Source organism: Carcharodon carcharias, chromosome 9 (assembly GCF_017639515.1).
Source record: "Carcharodon carcharias isolate sCarCar2 chromosome 9, sCarCar2.pri, whole genome shotgun sequence".
In the NCBI taxonomy this organism is placed as follows: Eukaryota; Metazoa; Chordata; class Chondrichthyes; order Lamniformes; family Lamnidae; genus Carcharodon; species Carcharodon carcharias.
Window position 1 is genome coordinate 12,295,381 of NC_054475.1, and position 19,935 is coordinate 12,315,315.

At 40.5% G+C, this 19,935-nt stretch overlaps 1 protein-coding gene across 5 annotated transcripts in view; it reads right to left on the minus strand.

Annotated features, from left to right (window-relative positions):
* Positions 1-14,757: 14,757 nt before the first annotated feature.
* The window catches only part of cttnbp2nlb (CTTNBP2 N-terminal like b), a 62,630-nt gene continuing 57,452 nt past the window's right edge, over positions 14,758-19,935 (minus strand). For all 5 annotated transcript variants that reach the window (XM_041196331.1, XM_041196330.1, XM_041196332.1 and 2 more), the window contains one exon: positions 14,758-17,550. In XM_041196331.1, coding sequence (XP_041052265.1) covers positions 15,820-17,550 — 1,731 coding nt within the window. In that variant the 3' untranslated portion in view covers positions 14,758-15,819. The remainder of the gene's footprint in view (positions 17,551-19,935) is intronic.

Consider the following 19,935-nt stretch of genomic DNA (forward strand, 5'->3'; position numbering starts at 1 on the left):
TGCAGCATGGAGGGATCTGGGTGTCTTGTGCATGAAACACAAAGTTAGCATGTAGGTGCAGCATGTAATTAAGAAGGCAAATGGAATTTTGGCCTGTATTGCTAGAGGGTTAGACTTTAAAAATAAGGAGGTCTTGTTACAACTGTATAGGGTGTTGGTGTGTTGTTGCACCTGGAGTGCTGTGTACCGTGGCATTGGAGACAGTTCAAAAGAGAGTTACTAGGCTGATTCCTGGGACGAAGGGGTTGACTTATCAAGAACGGCTAAACAGGTTAGGTCTTTATTCATTAGAATTTAGAAGAATCTTATTAAAAAGTACAAGATTCTGAGGGACTTGACAGGGTAGATGCTGAGATGTTTCTACTAGTGGGGGAAACTCAAACTAGGGACATAGTTACAGAATAAGGGGACACTTATTTAAAACTGAGATGGGAAAGAATTTCTTCTCTCAGAGGGTAGCGAATGTCTGGAATTCTCTGCCTCAGTTGTGGAGGCTAGATTACTGAAAGTATTTAAAGAGGAGGTAGATAGATTTTTGAAATATCAGGGAGTTGAGGCCTGGGACAGATCAGCCAGTATCTTATAGAATGGCAGAGCAGGCTTGAGGGGCCGAATGGCCTATTCCTGCTCCTATTTCTTGTGTTCTTATGAGGGCACTTGACTAAAAGCTAGGTCAAAGAGGTAGGTTTTAAAGAACAGCTTAAAGGAGAAAGACAAAGAGAGGTGGAGAGGTTTAGGGATGAAATTCTAGAGCTTAGGTAGCTGAAAGCACAGGCATCAACGGTGGAGTGATTAAAAGGACACGCAGTGTATTGTTTTTGCCGTATGTTTTAAATTGGGCTTTCCAGAGCGCAACTGCTCAGAGAAAATCCAGGAGCCCCATGGAATCAATGATTTAGTGATGTTGCTAAATACAAACAAAAACATTTGACTAATCACAGTGCTTTTTTTGGGGAAGCCAATCTATCTTTTCGAATTTAAGACAGAATGCTGAAAGTGTATTCAACCTTGCAGAAAGCTCCCTGAAGTTTGAAAGCCACTGGGCACAGACACAATGACGTTTTTTTTGACTGGATATTTCTTTCCATTTTTAGTCTCCACAGCTTACTAAATCTCAAATGTCTGTGGTTTGTATTATGACCATTGCTGCATGATTATTTGGAGTTCATGTTCAATCAGCAGGTTAAGGGCTACTCCCTGTGTATTTTTTTCCAAATTGCACAGCGGTTACTGCGCAAAGTTTGTTTGTTCAGTCCTCTTTCATAGCATGTTCAATTGCAACAGTTGCCCTAGGTGTTTAATTCTCAGTATGGAGTTTCTTTGTGTTAATAAATATTAATAGGAGGTAGGGGATGAATACGTAAAAAAAAATCCTTCATTATTCTATTAGCAATGACTTGAGTCACTTGTATTTCTGAAAATCATTTCTTTTGAATTTTTAGTTTCCAGACTTGTTTCTTGATTTATGTAAACTGGGAAATCTGTTGAAGAGGTATTGCTAGCTGGAAGGCCAGCTCACTGCAGCAGACTTGTTTAATATGTAAACAATCTTGCAAACAATTACAGGCTTGTAATTCGGAAGACTGCTTTTCTGACAAAGGAGCACTCCTTCAGTACCACGTTGGGAGCATAAGCTTAGGACTTGTGCCCAAGTCTCTAGCGTGGGACTTGAACACAACCTTCTGACACCAGAGGTAAGTGTGTACCAACTAAACCCCAGGTATCAGGTAGCTGGAAAAATGTAATCTGTCTTTCTGGTTGGGAGATTTAGTTACGGGAACATGACAACCATTAAAAAGTTAGACATGAATTTAGAAAAAAATCAATAGGCCAAAAGGAAGATTTTAATGTTTACTTACAAGTCCTCTGCTTAGGGAACTGAAGCAAGTGTCGCTCTTGGCCATTGTTGAAAAGGAGAACAAACCATTCAAAGAAGCGTTTTATCAAAAGCCAGGAGGAAAATATTTTGCAGAAAATGTTTGCAGGCAATAGGTTGCACAAGGAAGGAAATTCTAAAATTGCTAACATGCAGCAAATTAGGAAATTTAATTAATTAAATATCATGATTTGTGGGTTGGGACCACATAAAATCATGAAAGCTGTTGAATTGTTGTAAAACAACCAACTAGTTCACCAATTCATTTCCAGGAAAGGAATCTACCACCTAGTACCAGATTTGGACTTGTCTGTGAACACCTCAGTCCAATAGGTAGATGACTGACTCAAACACCTGCACAAATGTATATACATATACTGTAAATGTAGTCTAGCTTGTGAAAACCACATTCTGCGAACAAATATCTATTAAAAAATGGGCACATTAATAAAGACTTGGATTGAAACCTGCATTCAAGCAGAGTCAGGATCTATAGATCTTTTCTGCAAAAGCAATTTTTCAACCTTTATTACCTGGACAAGGAAAATATTTACTAAAGACTTCCAGAAAGAGATTATAGTATATGGGTATGAGTTAATTCAGAATAATTCTGACAGGATTCCAAGGTTAGAAATGTTACTTTCTCTTGGAGCTAGCTAGGCTGCCGTTGTCCTAGGTAAGGATAACAATCTTTGCCGTCTGTACAGGCAAAAAGGTTGCACCAGTCTTTCTTAATGATCTAAGTTCAAGCATATTCACTGCAGAAACATCTCAATGTTAACTCTTAATAACTTTTACTGGGGTCACATGTGCATATCACCCAGCTGGTATTGCAGTTTGTGTGCATGTCTGTATCACACATGCGGATGTACAATGTGTACACTGCCAAAAAAAAGCTTATGTTCCTGAAGACGACAGAGGTTAGCCTTGAGGAGCAACTTTAGGCACCCTGTGCGAGTATTGAGCATCATAGGTCAGACGCACAATAAAAGGTCCTTCTACTCTACACTAACCTCCTAATGCACCATTATGGAATTTTCCCCATACTAACCTTTGAATTAGAGTGTAATTTACACAGTTTTGTGCTGTTTCCTTACACCTGCTAGGAAATAAACTGTAGTTATCCAGACTCATTTCTTGCAACTGTTCACAGCAGACTCTTAATGTGTTTAAAGCTCAAATCCAAAAGAGAATGTCTATTCCACTGCACCTCTTGAAAAAGCTAGCAATTCTCTCATCTACACGAAGTCTGAATGGGCTTCCAGAAATTTGTAGGTAAAGAATATAAATCAGACATTAAGGTGGTATTTAATGGAGGCAACTGCCCCCCCCACCCCCCAACTGCTAGCTGGACAGCCAAAGAGAGCCTGGTGTCACCTTCTTTGGCTCAGGCCTGCTGCTTAAGTGCCATGTGATGGTTCTTCCCCGGAATCAAGGATTCGGGGTTGAGGTCCTGCCTGCCAAGAGCTGCTGCCGGTACTACACCCACCCAAGGCGTAAGATTGTGGATGGACCCAGGCACAGGTGAGTGAAAGCAGGAGGGTGGTCATGGGGGAGGGGTGGTTCAGAGCAAGGGCAGGTGGGTGGCTCTCAGCAGGCACCCCTTCCTGATGTCAGGTCCCTCGATCAGGTATTGATTCCTTTGAATAAGGGACCCCCCTTGAAAGCCTGAAAACAAAGATGGTAGTATTTGCTTTCTGAGCGCTCTGTATGGCGAGTCCCTCACCCGCCACTGGGTGAATACCAGTAGCAGCAGAATGAGGCTCTTAAGTAGGCATTCATTTCTTATTTAAGGGCCTCAATTGGCGACAGGGCAGGAAGGCTGTCTGCGTGTCTTCCTGCTGTGGACTTAACCAGGATGGAGGTGGGTCCCAGCCTTCCAACCTGAATAAATGCACCCCCACCACCAAAGTTGCCACGGGAGAGGACATTAAATTCCCCCTAAAGAGCAGAGTTCAAAATTAATTGTCATTCCCTTGCTCACCCCCTCCCCCCCACCACAACTTAACATCTAAGCCTTCTGACCTAGTGGCATTAGCCAGGTCTTATAATGAATTTTCAGCAACTTGTGCCGTTAAAAATTGGAACTGTACAGACAGGAAGGTCTCGAGTTGACACCTCAACGCTGGTGTGATAGCGGAACTTAGGTGGGATGTTAGGAATAAGAGTCAGGAAAATATATATAACCAGGTCTGTGCCAATTGCCAGGTTGTTTCTAGGAGTGTGTACACATGGATGCCAGTTGAGGACCACACTGCCCTTTACCTGTGTTACTCCTGCAGTTCAACGTCTTGTCAAATCTCAGAATCAAGGTTCTCACAGGACGAAAAGCCAACCAGAACACTGAAAAGGTGTGAGCTAGGTGCAGAGGTTAAAAGCTAATGCCTTGAGGGGACAAAAGTATATTGGCAACAAGAGAATGGGGAACAAAAATGGAAGACATTTTGCAAAGTATCAGAATTCAGGTCATGATCCTCATTTTGTGTTCTAATCCTATCCTAACTCTTGTCAAAGTATAGCACATCTTATTCATATGCTAGTTCTATCCATCACAGCTACATTCTGTGTAGATGCTAACTTGACAGTATATCAGCTGAATTTAGATCACAGCAGAGAAATTGACACTCAAGCTTGAGGTGGCGTGCTTTTGCCAATTATATCCAGTATGCTTGGGACTAGAGAGTAATAGTAGTGGGGAACAAAGAAATGACAGAGGAACTGAATAGGTACTTTGCATCAATCTTCACAGTGGAAGACACGAGTAACATCCCCAAAGTTCAAGAGAGTCGGGGGGCAGAGGTGAGTATGGTGGCCATTACCAAGAAGGTGCTAGGAAAACTGAAAGGTCTGAAGGTGGATAAATCACCTGGACCAGATGGATTACACTCCAGAGTTCTGAAGGAGATAGTGGAGGTGTTAGTGGTGATCTTTCAGGAATCACTAGAGTCAGGGAGGGTCCCAGAGGACTGGAAAAATCGCTAATGTAATCCCGTTTAAGGAGGGAGTGAGGCAAAAGACGGGAAATTACAGGCCGATTAGCCTGACCTCAGTCGTTGGTAAGATTTTAGAGCCCATTATTAAGGATTAGATTTCAGAATACCTGTTACTGCATGGTAAAATAGGGCAAAGTCAGCATGGTTTCATCAAGGGGAGGTCATGCCTGACAAATTTGTTAGAATTCTTTGAAGAGGTAACTAACAGGTTAGACAAAGGAGAGCCAATGGATGTTATCTACTTCGACTTCCAGAAGGCCTTTGACAAGGTGCCGTATAGGAGGCTGCTCAGTAAGATAAGAGCCCATGGTGTTGGAGGCAAGGTACTAGCATGGATAGAAGATTGGCTGTCTGGCAGAAGGCAGAGAGTGGGGATAAGGGGTGGGTCCTTACCTGGATGGCGGCCGGTGACTAGTGTAGTTCCGTAGGGGTCAGTGTTGGGACCACAACTTTTCACTTTATACATTAATGATCTAGATGAAGGAACTGAGGGCATCCTGGCTAAGTTTGCAGATGATACAAAGATAGGTAGAGGGACAGGTGGTATTGAGGAGGCGGGGAGGCTGCAGAAGGATTTGGACAGGTTAGGAGAATGGGCAAAGAAGTGGCAGATGGAATACAACATGGGGAAGTGTGAGGTCATGCACTTTGCTAGGAGGAATAGAGGCATAGACTATTTTCTAAATGGGGAGAGAATTCAGAAATCTGGAGAGCAAAGGGACTTGGGAGTCCTAGTCCAGGATTCTCTTAAGGCTAACTTGCAGGTTGAGTTGGTAGTTAGGAAGGCAAATGCAATGTTGGCATTTATTTCGGAGGACTAGAATATAAAAGCAGGGATGTGCTGCTGAGGCTTTATAAGGCTCTGGTCAGACCACATTTAGAATATTGTGAGCAATTTTGGGCCCTGTATCTCAGGAAGGATGTGCTAGCCCTGGAAAGGGTCCAGAGGAGGTTCATGAGAACGATCCCAGGAATGAAAGGTTTAACATATGAGGAACGTTTGAGGACTCTGGGTCTATACTCAATGGAGTTTAGAAGTTTGAGGGGGGATCTGATTGAAACTTACAGAACACTGAAAGGCCTGGATAGATTGGGCATGGGGAAGATGTTTCCATTAGTAGGAGAGAATAGGAGCCGAGGGCACAGCTTCAGAGTAAAGGGAAGACCTTTTAGAACAGAGATGAGGAGAAACTTCTTCAGCCAGAGAGAGTGGTGAATCTATGGAATTCATTGCCACAGAAAGCTGTGGAGGCCAGGTCATTGAGTGTATTTAAGACCGAGATAGATAGGTTTTTGATTGGTAAGATCAAAGGTTACGGGGAGAAGGCGGGAGAATGGGGTTGAGAAACTTATCAGCCATGATTGAATGGCGGAGCAGACTCGATGGGCTGAATGGCCTAATTTCTGCTCCTATGTCTTATGGTCTAGCATTCATTTCCTTACTTCTATACATTTCATTTATTGACTTGATGCTAAAACAGATAAAACACAAGATTTCTTGGTAAGAATTTTGTTTTTTATTGATTAGTGGCAATTACCATCATATATGAAGTGAAGATATGCATTTTCTACAATTTTTAAAATTTACAACATGCAGATTCAAAAGGCACTTAAAAGTTGCATTTTGAATTAGTTGAAGTTTCCCCAGAAGTATGAACAAAATCCTATAGGGACAGCAGCTTTGGATTTAGAAGTTTGTTAATGAAGTACAAAAAGGAATCACTCATTTACATGCATTTTTAGTTGTACAGTGCACAGAATGTCTGAAAAAATACTGACTCCACTGTATGAAACTAAAACAGTTTTATAGATTATAAATTATTAAAAATATATTGTCATACAATTTATTTTTTTTTACAAGAATATGAATTGGTCCAATGGATTATGCTGTAAGATGGGAGCACCACACACCATGTTGCATTGTGAGTCAGTAATATAATAAAACTGGAAGCTATATTAAACATAAGTTATTTCAAAATAACAATGAGGAAGCAGTGATGATTCATATTAAGTGCAGCCTACACACTGATTAGTTATCACCATTCAGACGTATAAGATTCTTGCTTCACATCACTCCCACCTTCAAGATTTTCTCCCCTCCCCTCTTGAAAGTGTGAATTTCTCATTGTTTCATGGTTGGATCAGCCCTCTCTTATATCACCGGAACAGCTATTGTCTGCTTAAGCAATCATTTTCAGACCAATTCTGTCTTCACCAGTTACAAACAAACACACACACACACACCTATCAAGGACTGCTGAATAGTGAACAGGAGTGTGAATCCCAGCTGGTGAACCCTCCCTAACGGAGGGACTGTAGCACCCAGATTTCAATCAGCTAACTTAACAGACTTCAAAAAGATCGGACATGCATTTATATGGTACAGACACTCATTGAAATTTGCAGATAAAAATTCTAGCAATACACTGTTTAGGACTTTTTTAACAATCAGAAGAGGTCAAAAAAATTCCTAATTTAGTGACCATTCACAAATAATAGTGGAATCTGCAAGTTTGCAGAGCTTTAGAATGTTGCTTCCCATGTTCAAGAATCACTAAATATTCAGGCTGTCAAGAGTCAGCTGTGCTACAGCAAGCAAACCTTGGTATCAGCAATTTTTACAAATGGAAAGATTGCAATCAGAATAATCACATGCTTCAAAAAAACTGAAAATGCTTCAGGATTTATTTTCTGAATGGGGAAAAGTCATAACATTAACATCTTAATTTATTTAGTAAATTAAGACCAGCAAATTGGATACACACCCCTCAAAGCATGAGGATAATTTTGATCTATATTGGCAAAACTTTTAAGTCTGGCTTTCCCAAAGCCCCAGTAGCTATAGCAGACATCAGATACAAAGCAACCTGTAATAAATAAATACATCTGGTACACATCAGATAATTTTCGATGCTGCGATTTGTTGTATGTCTTAATGCTAATGCCTCTATGTACAGCATATAATATCAGTTGAGTTTGCTGTAGTTGAGATTAGGACAATTTGTGCTGTTGATGGATTGATCTGGTACAGTAGGTGAGGCTGGTTAAACCAGTCTTGGCATCTCAAGAGGACATAATTACTGGTAGTCCTTTGTACTGCAAAGAGGAGTATACATTTCTCTACACCCCTACTCCTACCCTTACTCCCACATACAGCGCAGAAAAAACAAGTTATTAAAGAATGGGAGGATGCAGAGATTAAAATGTTCTGAAAACTCTTCTGGAATTACTTATACCCCTTAAGATAGTATACATCAAACATTCACCTTGTTATTAATCTTTTGTATGTTAATATAGTTTTATCTACTGCACAATGTCTACATAACATATATACTAGATGTAGAAAAATGCATAATTCTAGCTGCAGTGTGATTTATCGCATTCTGATATGTTAATTTTACCAAATATCAAGCATTTAGTTTTAACCTGGGCAAACAGCCCACATTAAAACAAGAAATCATTCTGGTTAAACATTTTACAAGAGGACTTGGATTTTTTTTTTTAATTCTAGAAAGAGGAATTTTCTTGGTAAATCTCAGCAACAATCATCTAAGTAACAGCCTCATACCCAGAAGTGGCTATCTGCCAAGGAAGAAGGGGTGGGAGAAGAGAATTTGAAGGTTCACATATCTCAAGTTTGTCCAAGTCTATGCAGATTTTCTCATATAATTATTTCAGTAGAATGCAGTTGATAGCATTAGCTGCAAAGCCTGTGATTTTTAGGCCAGGTTTACTCTGTTCTCAGTAGTCTGCCACAGATTTCTAATACAGTAAAATTAACATTAAGTTTTAGGTCATCAGTGGAGCTCAGTTGTTGCTCTTCCCAATCATCAAAAATCAAGAGCTGTACTTCATATTTAATATTACAGTTGCTCCTACAAATGAACTTGAAGCAAGCTGTAATTTTTAAGTAATAAAGGAAAGTAATTAGGTTTGCAAGAGTCAGAAGATCACTGGCTTTGCAGGTAGCAAAAGCAATCCTAGTTCTGTTGACATTATTTAGCACTAATTGAGTGCTAAATAACTAAATCTAACAATTTAACAGGCTTCTTTGAACAATTTAAAGTGATTTTAGGAGTTACTGATCGATTGATTGATTGGATCAATTTCATGGGGCTCACCTTAACTGTTGCAAAATGTCAGCAGTTCTGGGCTCTATGATAGGTTTATAAATTTATCCAAAGAGTAATCATCAATTTGAAGGTAAGTGATGCAGTACTTGCAGCCCTTTACTCGATGTCATTAGTGAACGCAATAAGCTCTAAAGTGTGCAAAACTTGCGATCCACATTCAATACAACTAAAAACAGCACAAAATGACTGTACCAACTCTGTCTGATTGAACACTAACTTTAAACAGTTGAGAAATGGCTGCACAAGGCTCCCAATTTCAGATCCAAACAGATTTGGCTAACTCTTGTATCAAAACAGATTTTTCTCAATTGGAGAAAAGTGTTAAAAAGGCACTGCATTGTTTGGGCTGTTTTACAGTGTGCACTGTAAAACTGTGGGATCCATTGAATTGTTATGAAAAAAATCAATCAAGCACTATAAAAAATTAGATTACTTAGTATAGTACAGTTCCTGGTGAAATCTGTTGCAGAAAACAGGGAAAACTCTTGCATTATAACACCAGTTATGTGATGCCCTATTTCTTCTGATTCTACATCACAATCATCATCATGTTCCACCTACCTCACACCATCTTAATACAGTATCACAGAACAGCGACAAAACTGAAAACATTTTCTTAAGGAAATAAACTATAGATTATACATGTATCAAAATATAAAACATTTGGTGGCATATTTAAAGCAGCAATTAAAATTCACTATTCTGCAACATTCCCTAAATAGTGAAACTTGCACTTCAGCAGTTTGCAGCATCAGAAGTGTTCAACTGAATCACTACGCTGCAACTCACTGCCAGCATATTTTAAATATTGCCATTTAGTTAACTGTTATAAGGGTCATATTCCCCACATATTCAGCTACTGATTAACATTCTCATCAACTTGAAACTATTATATCAGAATTGTTAGTTCTTCAATATTTACATGGGATACTTACTTTCAGTTCCTCACTCGAAATTCATTTACATGATCATCATTTTGTAAGAAGGACTTCCTGAGATTAGTCCTAAATGCACCCTTCAATGTGAACCTGCTTGCCCATTGGCCAGAATTTAATGCCCTCCCCCAAGGTGAGTTTGGAGGTGGTGGGGTATCTAAATCGGGCTGGGGATCCCACCGTCTTCCCACCTCTGTCCTGACTAAGTCCGTAGTGGGAAGACTCGGACAGTCTTCCGTCATCAAATGAACATTTAGTGTCTCATCCCATTGCCTCTGGTATTTAAACAGCAGCAGGTGGGGCAGTTACCATGTGGGAAGCTTGAAAAGCAAACTCCGACATGTTTACTTATGGGTTTTTGGTGGGGTGGGTGGTGGTCGTTAATGTATTCAGTGCCTCTGAATGAGGGACCTGATGTCAGGAAAGGGGCAGGCCCCCTGCCCTTTCTTCTGACCACCCTTACTACCCCCAGCCATACCTCTCTCACTTACCTGTGGCCTGCGTCCTGCGGTGATCCTAGGCCTCTCCTTGGGCGCGCTGCAGACACCTTTCACAGGATGGGATTTCCACCCCAGGTCCTTGAATCTGGAGCAAGGCCAGCTACTGGCCACTTGGCAGGCCTTCTCCAAAGGAGGAGATATGGGGCTCTTGCCAGCTCTACAGCCAGAGGGCACGATCCCCGTCACCTACATTACACACCGTCCATTGTCACAGTTTAACTTGCAGTGTTTAAAATTTACCAACATCAGAACATTCACTATATCATATTCTTCAATTAGATCACCATCCTAGCCACAATCTCTTAAGGCTTTCCTAACTATACCAAAGAAATGGTTATGTGGGCCACTGATGAACATCCAGCTGCGATGGTAGCTCACCATATTTATAAGGGCCCAGAGACACGCTACAGTGATATTGTCTTTCTAATTTCACTCCCACCATCAGTATGAGGTATCCTTTATGCTTTGAGGAAATAAATACCTCAAAAATCTTTTAAAAGGAGACTGTTTTTATAAATGAACAAAAAATTGACAGCACAAAGCAGAACATGCATCAGCAATAAAGTGTTATACTATGATCTAAATTATCACTCACATTATGGTCATGATGGACCATTTCCCATTGTGAATGATGTGTGTAATTTCAGTGTACAGTAGTAGTTGTGCAGTCACACAGATGAATGACCAGGTATACACCAATCATAGCAAGTAAAGTCACAAGCTTTCTGTTGACTGACCATGACAGATTCTTAACGAGTAATTCAGGATAATGAGGCACAATAGCAAAGGATGTTATTTTTTTCTATTTAGTTTGGCAACATCTGAATTTATCAACACATCCCAGAAACTAGCAACTTAACTCAGCAGTTCTGGTCAGCACACCTTAGAGGAGATCTGACGGTCCTTCAGAGGGTGCATTGGGACAAAATGAACTCTCTGGCCAACAACACCCCCAAAACTCCTCCATCCGCCTAAAGACCGAAAAGCAATTCATCATCATTTTACTGACTGGATCAGACCTGGTGAAGATAACATTCTCACCTTCATCTAAATATGGCTAGACATGCAAATTTTCAAAAATCAAGGCTTAGTGTGGCAACTCATGCTACAAAAACCCCCGTAAATCTTTGAATACACGCTCATGAAATACCTTTTGGGAGGAAAAGTGCATACTATGCTCAAAAGCTTAATTGTTTCTCTAGCATTTGTAAAATAAGGACATTAACTAATTAATACACTGAATAAAATAGTAACCTGAGGAGTTCATTTGTCACGTGCATAATAGGAAGTTTGCTTGTAACTGCTGCAAACCACAATTGGTCTGGGAGTTGTGGACTTGTTTGGACCTAATTAGTTACATACATCATGAGTGAAGCTATGTGAGGCGAGGATATTGTTCTTGCAACGTATTAAAGTATTGGGAACATGGGGAATTTTTAGGAATATTAAATGTGCGTTTGTGTCACAGTGCGTGCAAAATAGGGTAATTTAAACCATTTTTCATGCTTTCACATTATACTGGATGAATTTGTAGTTTGTTGGGTGTTTTCCAACCCACTGACCAGTTCCTTGCTGACAGGAGCTCAATCCTCTTTAGACTCCCCTTTCTACTGGTTAACGGTCTTTCAAAAGTGGAAGATTTTTTTTACCTGCGTCTAGAAGCGACTTTTAAGAAGTAATTTTCTAGCCATGCTTCATTTCTTACTTCCAAATATTAACCCCTTTTAGAGTTTGAGTATATCAGCTTGGTTCAGTTAGCAATTAGGCTGTGGGTTTAAGACCCCCCACCAAGAGTTCAAATTACTAGCCTAATCTGAAATTTTGTATGGTACTGAGGGAGTGCTGCACTGCCAGTGGGTGCAAACCATCGCATGAGGCAGGAAACCAAAGTCCCCTGGCTGTCACTTCAGCTGAATAAAGACCCTGCATTTGAAGAAGTGCAAGGAGCTCCCTATGACAAGTATTCCTCCTGTATAAAAAAAACAATATTCATCTCATCGATTGCTGTGTAAAAATGGCTGACATATTTGGCTTAATATCAAAATCACTGCAATTCAAGATAACTCAATTCATCTGAAAACCTTTGAGACATTTCTGCAAGGCACAGTAAGATGCAATAAAATTTACAAATCTTGCCATTTTAATAGTTGTACCCATAATTTAATTCTGAATTGCATAATGTCCTTCGCATGGCTCCCCAGCTTGAACTTTGGCAGGAACTAGGCAAAAAGATTTTGACTCAGATCTAGTACAAAAAATAACTCTTCACTGGAGCTCACACGGATATCATCGCCATTCACCCACCCCCAACGGTCGGTTGATCCCTCAGGTATCGAGAGGAGGAAGAGATATCAGAGGATGAACTGTGAGATCTGGTCAGCCCACAATCCACCAACACAGATACCAGCACCTCGGAGGGATGTAGCACGTGTGGAGTCAGTGGCACAGGGTGAAGGGCACCATATCAGAGTGCAGGAGGTGGCGAAGGTGGTGTGTGACTTGGAGGTGAACTTGCAGGTGGTGGTGTTTCCATGCTTCTGCTGTCCTCATCCTTCTAGGTGATAGAGGTCTTGGGCTTGGAAGATGCTACCGAAGATGTCATGGTGAGTTGCTGCATCTTGAAGATGGTACACACTGCTGTCATTGTGTCACTGGTTGAGGGAGTGAATGCTTAAGATGGTGGATGGGGTGCCAATCAAGTGGGCTGCTTTCTCTTAGATAGTGTCAAGCTTCTTGAGTGTTGTTGGAGCTTCATTTATCCAGGCAACTGGAGAGTATTCCATTACACTCGTGACTTGTAGATGGTGGACAGGCTTTGGGGACTCGGGAGGTGAGTTACTCTCAGCAGTTGGCCTCAGTTGGAGTATTGCATCCAGTTCTGGGCAACCCACTTCAGGAAAGATGTGAAGGCATTAGAGAGAGTGCAGAAAAGATTCACAAGAATGGTTCCAGGGATGAGGAATTTCAGTTATGATGATAGATTGGAGAAGTTGGGACGATTTTCCTTGGAGAAAAGACCGAGTGGAGATTTGATAGCGGCTTTCAAAATCATGAAGGATCTGGACAAAAACTGTTCCCAGTAGTCAAAGCATCAAGAACAAGAGGACACAGATTTAAAGTAAAGTAATTGGAAAAAGAAACAAAAGCGACAGGAGGAAAACCTTTTCACGCAGCGAGTGCTTTGGATCTGTAATGCACTGTCTGAGTGTGTGGTGGAGGCAGGTCAAATGAGGCATTCAAAAGGGAATTAGACTGTTATTTGAAAAGGAAGAATGTGCAGGGTTATGGGGAGAAGGTGGGGGAGCGGCACTAGGTTAATAGTGTATTCGGAGAGCCGGTGCAGACACAATGCGTCAAGTTGCTTTCTTCCACACTGTAACAATTCTATGATTCTGAGTCTACAAAACAAATGAATGAAATCTACTGTAATAAATTTGCTGTAATTTTCTCGTTTATATTAAAATGGCCAACACCATGGAGCTTTAAATATTGAGTATGCAAGTTAACAAATAATGTACTTCAAGTTTGGTAAGATAAAATTATGTAATCTTACACTCTGAAATTATTTAAATTCTGTTTACTCGTGCCATTCTAAACTATGGTTGCCAGATTAAATACTTTCCTGCAAGGAGAAAAGAAAGCAATAAGGCAAGGTATCCTGGGACACTATCATGGAGCTCCAACCTCAGTTGTGTTGGAATTAATAGAGATCCAGAACAAGCTCGCTAAGCCTTTTGACCAACGGAAAAACGAATGGCATAGAAAGACCACAAGCAGAAAGATAGACATGTTTTTGCTAGTGGGGTCCTGGAAGGAGTTTTTAAAAAAATGGTGTAAAGAAATGCATTTTTATGAATTGAATTTAAAAAAGACAGACATTACAGCTTTTTACCTCTTATGTATAATATGACTTGCACATACTATTGATTCATTACCCCATTGTCATACTCTTGCCTTGTTTAGCTTGGTTAGAAGATGATTTATTTTCAACAGGCCACTGACAGTTTTGCATCTGTTACTGCTACATACGATTGCTCAAAATCTGTACGCCAAAAATTTGCCACTGGACGTAGCCAGAAACATGACTGAATGTGATGCATTGTCTAGTAGTGTGTAAACAATATTGTTTTGATCACTGTGCAACCAGTTTAACTGTGTTACTTACAAATTAAGGAACCATTTGCATCTGCTGCTATGCCTGAAATGTTAACCACACCTTCCCATACCACAATGCAGACATTTGGCAATTAAGAAATCAAATTTAAAAAATGCAGTATCAAAAGACAAACAACAAAGCACAAATTACTAACAGTCTAAATCCCAGATGTAAAATAAACAGTTTACCACTGACTCCTTCGAAGCACTCCCAGGAGTGCCTTAGATAGCTACATAGATAATGCAGTTTAAAAGAAAAATTAATTCAAGCCTTCAAGGAACACATCTTAAAGGCCTGGAATGCAGTCATAAGTCCTATGTAAAGAAAATACATTCCTTAACCACTATCAGGATAATTATTTTCTAAATCATTATTGCAATATTATTTTTGAGTGGTTGAGCTATTATACAGTCACGTGACAGAAAAAAAATCATGTGCCCTTTACATACAAGGCAGAAGTTCTTCAAATCTATTGACATTTAATGTTTTATCTCCCTCCCCTCAATTTGCTGTTATGACATCAAAGTAGTCTTCAGAAGATTGTCGTAGCAGCCAATGGTGAACACTACTGCTGAGGTAGACTTCTCAGCACAGTGAATATCCATTACACACAAGTTGTAATGCAAGTTTTGGACTTCAAAATGCACCTAAGCATGTTTGCTAATTATTTCTTTCCCATGCATTATAACCTCCTCCCACTCCTTCCCCAATTTGTGCCAGATTTGCCAAGTATATCAACACAATTAAAGTACTACAAGTTACAGGCAGTGAAAACAAATAGAATAGTCATAGTCACTGGTTTATGCTGCATGAACAAATCAAACTCCCATTTTTAATACACATTTTGGAATTTCTAACCGTTTTGGGGATTAATTTCGAGATTCTTTAAAAATCATGACTGAATAAGGAAGTCTTTTATTCTATGGGATTTCAGGATTTTTAACTGATGTTTCATGAAGCACATTCTGTTAATTCTTCTCACGTAAACCATAAACCAGTGGCCTTGACATTAGTACTAAAAGGTCATATATAAAACACTCATTAACATGAACAGAAACACAAGTAAGGATCTAAAATAATTCCTGAATTTGAGAAAATAATGTATAGCAAGGTGGACAAATACAAAATGCCCTATAAATAAATAATAAACTGTGATGCAATTAAGAAACTTCATATCTGCAATCAGGAGAAAGAAAAGCACAACTCACATTTCATTTCTAGACAGATTAACTACTGGTTGGTAGAAGTATATCAATCTCTTTACTGGATGGCGTAATCAAACTGTTGTTCATGCCACAGGTGTTTGGCAAGTCCACGGTGGTGCCACAAACATCTGTGGAAACTGTCGAAAGCTTCAGGGGGCCTGTAGGATTTGGTTCATTAGATAGTGTCCCCACTGGTACAACATGAACTGTACCCTCAGTCCCGTCTTCACAGCCAATTGTTGCACCTCGTTCCAAAGATGATTTAGATGCAACTTCCTCATGAATCCCTGTTTCACGCCAGTTAAAAAAACGTTGAGGTTGAACAGAATTGGAAGCGCCTGATTCATTTTTAGCAGAAGGTCCAATTTGGGATGGTCCGCTGTCTGCAGCTGCTCTAGCCAGTGGATGCGGTGATGCAGGTGATTGTGCAAGGCCCGGCTTTTTAGGAGGAATGGGAGGAGGATTTCCTCGGTCCACCCTTGATATTGTTGGTGATTTTATCCCAGGTGCCAATGGACCTTGTGGACTTGAGACTTTACTAGAGGTTGGTGAATGACTGGCATCACCAGTTGGTGTTTTTGGTGAACTACCCAATTGTCGATAGTCAGTACCAAAGGGGGAATTATTTGCAGTTTTAAGAGTTCCTGGCTGGTTTGTGAACCTAGAAAGGACTTGGGTCACCGTATTTCGAGCCAACTGTTTGGCAGCTGAACTATCTGAGGTAGTGGGTGACAGATCCCTTGGAGGAGGACTCTGTAAGACACCGGTCTGCTGATCTTGCTCTGCTTGAGCTTGGAATTTAAACCGAGCAGCGTGAAACCTTTGATTCAGCCCAGCTTGGTAGGATGACTGGAAGCTGCTGCTGGGGCTTGTCGAACTAGTGAGTCGCTTAGTCAACACAGGTGATGAGCATGGTGAAGATGTTACTGAGGAAGCAGCTGAAGAGTTTACGGTGTTGCATGGAGAAAGTGAGGTTCCACCTGTGAAATGAGGTGCAGCACAAGAGGCCACATTAGCACTTCCATTTTCAACAATGTGCCCTGGGCATGGGGAAGCTAGTTTGTTTTCGCCTGAGCAAAGACTATCTGCTCCATTCCCGTCAGTAGATTGACCATCAGCATTATCAAGCATAAATGCAGAGCAATGTCCATTTAGTTGTGGAACAAGTATGGATGGTGTTGATGATGTGCAGTGTCTCTCTTTCACATCACCTCCATTTGACACTTTCACATGAGAGCAATCAGTTTGGCATGAAGGGGACACCGACTTGCTTTTATTAGACCCAGCCTCTACTGAAAGGGCTACTGGTGATTTTGGTTCATTTGCTACTACTTTACTGGAGTTTTCTGTTCCATTTTTAAGCTCTTCAATAACTTGTTTTAAATGTTCCACTTCCTCACTGAGGGCCCGTGCCCGATTTTCTTCCCGGTTTAACCTTGCCCGCAGTTGCTCCTTCTCAGTATCAAACTCAGAGAGCTGTTTCTCCATTTGGGCTTCCCTTTGTAAGGCTCGCCTCTTCTCGGTGGCCAACTCCTCTTCCCATTCGCTGCTTCTGGACATCTCTTTCTCCAGCCTTAGTTTCAACTCTGTGGTTTTCTGTACTTCCTCTGCTGCCTTATTGGTTGCTTTTTTGCATTCTTTCATTAGAACCGTGGTTAGCTGTTTGTGTCGTGTTCGTTCCTCCTCTAACTGCGTGGACAGCTTCTTCTGCTCCTTTTCCACCTTCTTCACTTGTGATTTTTCAAATTCTAGCTGAAAGGGTGAATTTTGGGGCAGAAGCAGAACAAAATAAAAATATTACATTTCAATCAATCATTTATCTGCATTCCTCCAAATGAAAAGAATGCATCTTTCATATTTAAATTGGCACTGTTAGTAAAAGATCTGCATCACTGCCAAGAATGAAGTTCAAAGCAGTGTAGCCCCTTCTGCTATTTATCACAAGGCCGCTGTTTAAAATATATCCACAGCTGTATCTTTCTGCTCATCTGCAGCTGACCCCATTTCACAGGCAGCTTGAGGCTTTGACAGCTGCCACAAACTAAGCTGGAGGAGGGCAGAAACAGCTGGGTTAGAGGTTTAGTACAACACTAATTAAAATGTAGTATAGGTTTTTGAAATGAAAAAAACATGTAGCTTTTTGAAAAAAGTCTCTCTCCCTCAAGATGTTTCACATTTTGCTGTTTTATGTTCGATGCACCATTTGTGGTTATGTCTACTTATTGACATTTGAAACCAAAGCTGGACATCTAGATTTTAAATTGAATATTTACAAGGGGAAAAAGTGTAATGAAATGGTAATGAATCTTTAACCAAGCTTTAAAACAGTATTCAAAGCTGGACAGGGCAATACAAGCAGACAAGGCACCTGTTACATACAGCATGAGAAGCATCAGGCACGTGGCAGACTGACGAAAGCTTAGTTCATGGTTGCATGACGATCATATCATTAACAGGGATGCACAATGGCCTTTCCTCTGCTCCTGATCATATTATTCTAGGCATTGTTAACAACCTAAACAAGTTCCTCCTATAGCCTTTTATTTCTCTCTGAAATTGCAAGAGTTCTGACAGCTAAATTCACACTTGCACAGCACAGTATTAAAATTGTGTTTACATTTTGGAATGGTTACGAAATCTGACCCATACTATAAATGGGCTGGTTCAGCACCAATGATGACTGGAGAAATTACTTCATCAATTCCACTGAAAAGGGTGAAAGAGCATTGCGTAGACCCTTCGGCTGTGTCACACCAGCAGGTGGCTCAACATCAACCCAATTCACAAAAGGCTCAGCGAGGAGGCGTTTCTCTCCTTACTCACTGAATAATCAGTTGTCCTGCAGCAGATTCCCAGACTCTTGGAACTGTTAGTTGCATAGCAACTAGCCTGAGATCCAAAACAATTACATCACACAGCTTCGTGGCATAGCAATAAGATGCACATAACTTCCTGCAGATTTAGGCAAAGAATGCTTTTGTGGGGCAAAGATTTTCTTCAGGGATAGATTTTGGGGCAATTTTGATTATTTTTAAAAGCAGAAAACACCATCAAATCTGAACAATGATGTCTACTTCAAAGTCGCTCATCTTTGTGAAAAAAACAGTTGTCCTCCCTCTGCTTTTCACATTAAACACCTCCACACCTATATAATCATTTACTGAAGGATGTGAAAGTGTGGCCCTGGGGAACTTTGCCCTTCAATTCCTCTTTCCATTACTTCTCCCTGCAGCAACAACAACTTTTGTTTATATAGATCCTTTATGTAGTAAAGCAGTCCAAGACTCTTCACAGGAGTGTTACAAAACAAAATCAAATAAGGAGAAATTAGGTCAGATGACTAGGTCAAAGAGGTAGGTTTTTAAGAATAGTCTTAAAGGAAGGCAGAGAGGTTTAGAGAGGGAATTCCAGAGCTTAGGGCTTTGGCAGCTGAAGGCACAGCCACCAATGGTGATACATTTAAAATCGGGCATGCTCAGGAGGCCACAGAATGCTGCACTTTCACAAAGCCAGAGACTAATTGTTGATCATTCGTTAAAGGTGCACGTGCAGTGAAAGTTGGTTATAGGGAAAGAAAATAGAGTTTTAGGTTGAATCGCAAAGACCATCAAGTATAAAACTATTATTCAGGCTACATAAGGCTTTGGTACATCTACACAACGAACTGCGCCTAGCTACAGTCCTTGTAAAGGATGTTGTGACTTTGGAGATCACGCAAAAGAGCATAACTAGAACAACATTGCGCCTGTTTGTAACTGAGAGGTCTGGCTCCAAGTGTAAGAACTATCTAGAGAAACACAGGCTTAGTGAGGATTTGACTGAAGTTTTCTAAACAAGATTTAACTCAATTTTATTGGGTAGGTTATTTGAGATAGATAGGAATAAAAAAAAACTTAAGAGAATGGTTGTAAAATTAGACACCAAGTAGTATTTTTTTCCCAGCTGTCATTGTTCTCAGAGACTAGGCAAACATCTGGGGGGTACGGATTGACTCCAGCCCTTCAAAAAGGAAAATTTGGCGAGTTCCAGAAGAAAACATTTCCAATTTACAGGGAAAGTTGATACTTAGTTGCAAATATGAGGGAATACAAATAACTATGGTCTCAGAGCTTTGCTTGACTGCCCAAGAGTCAGGGA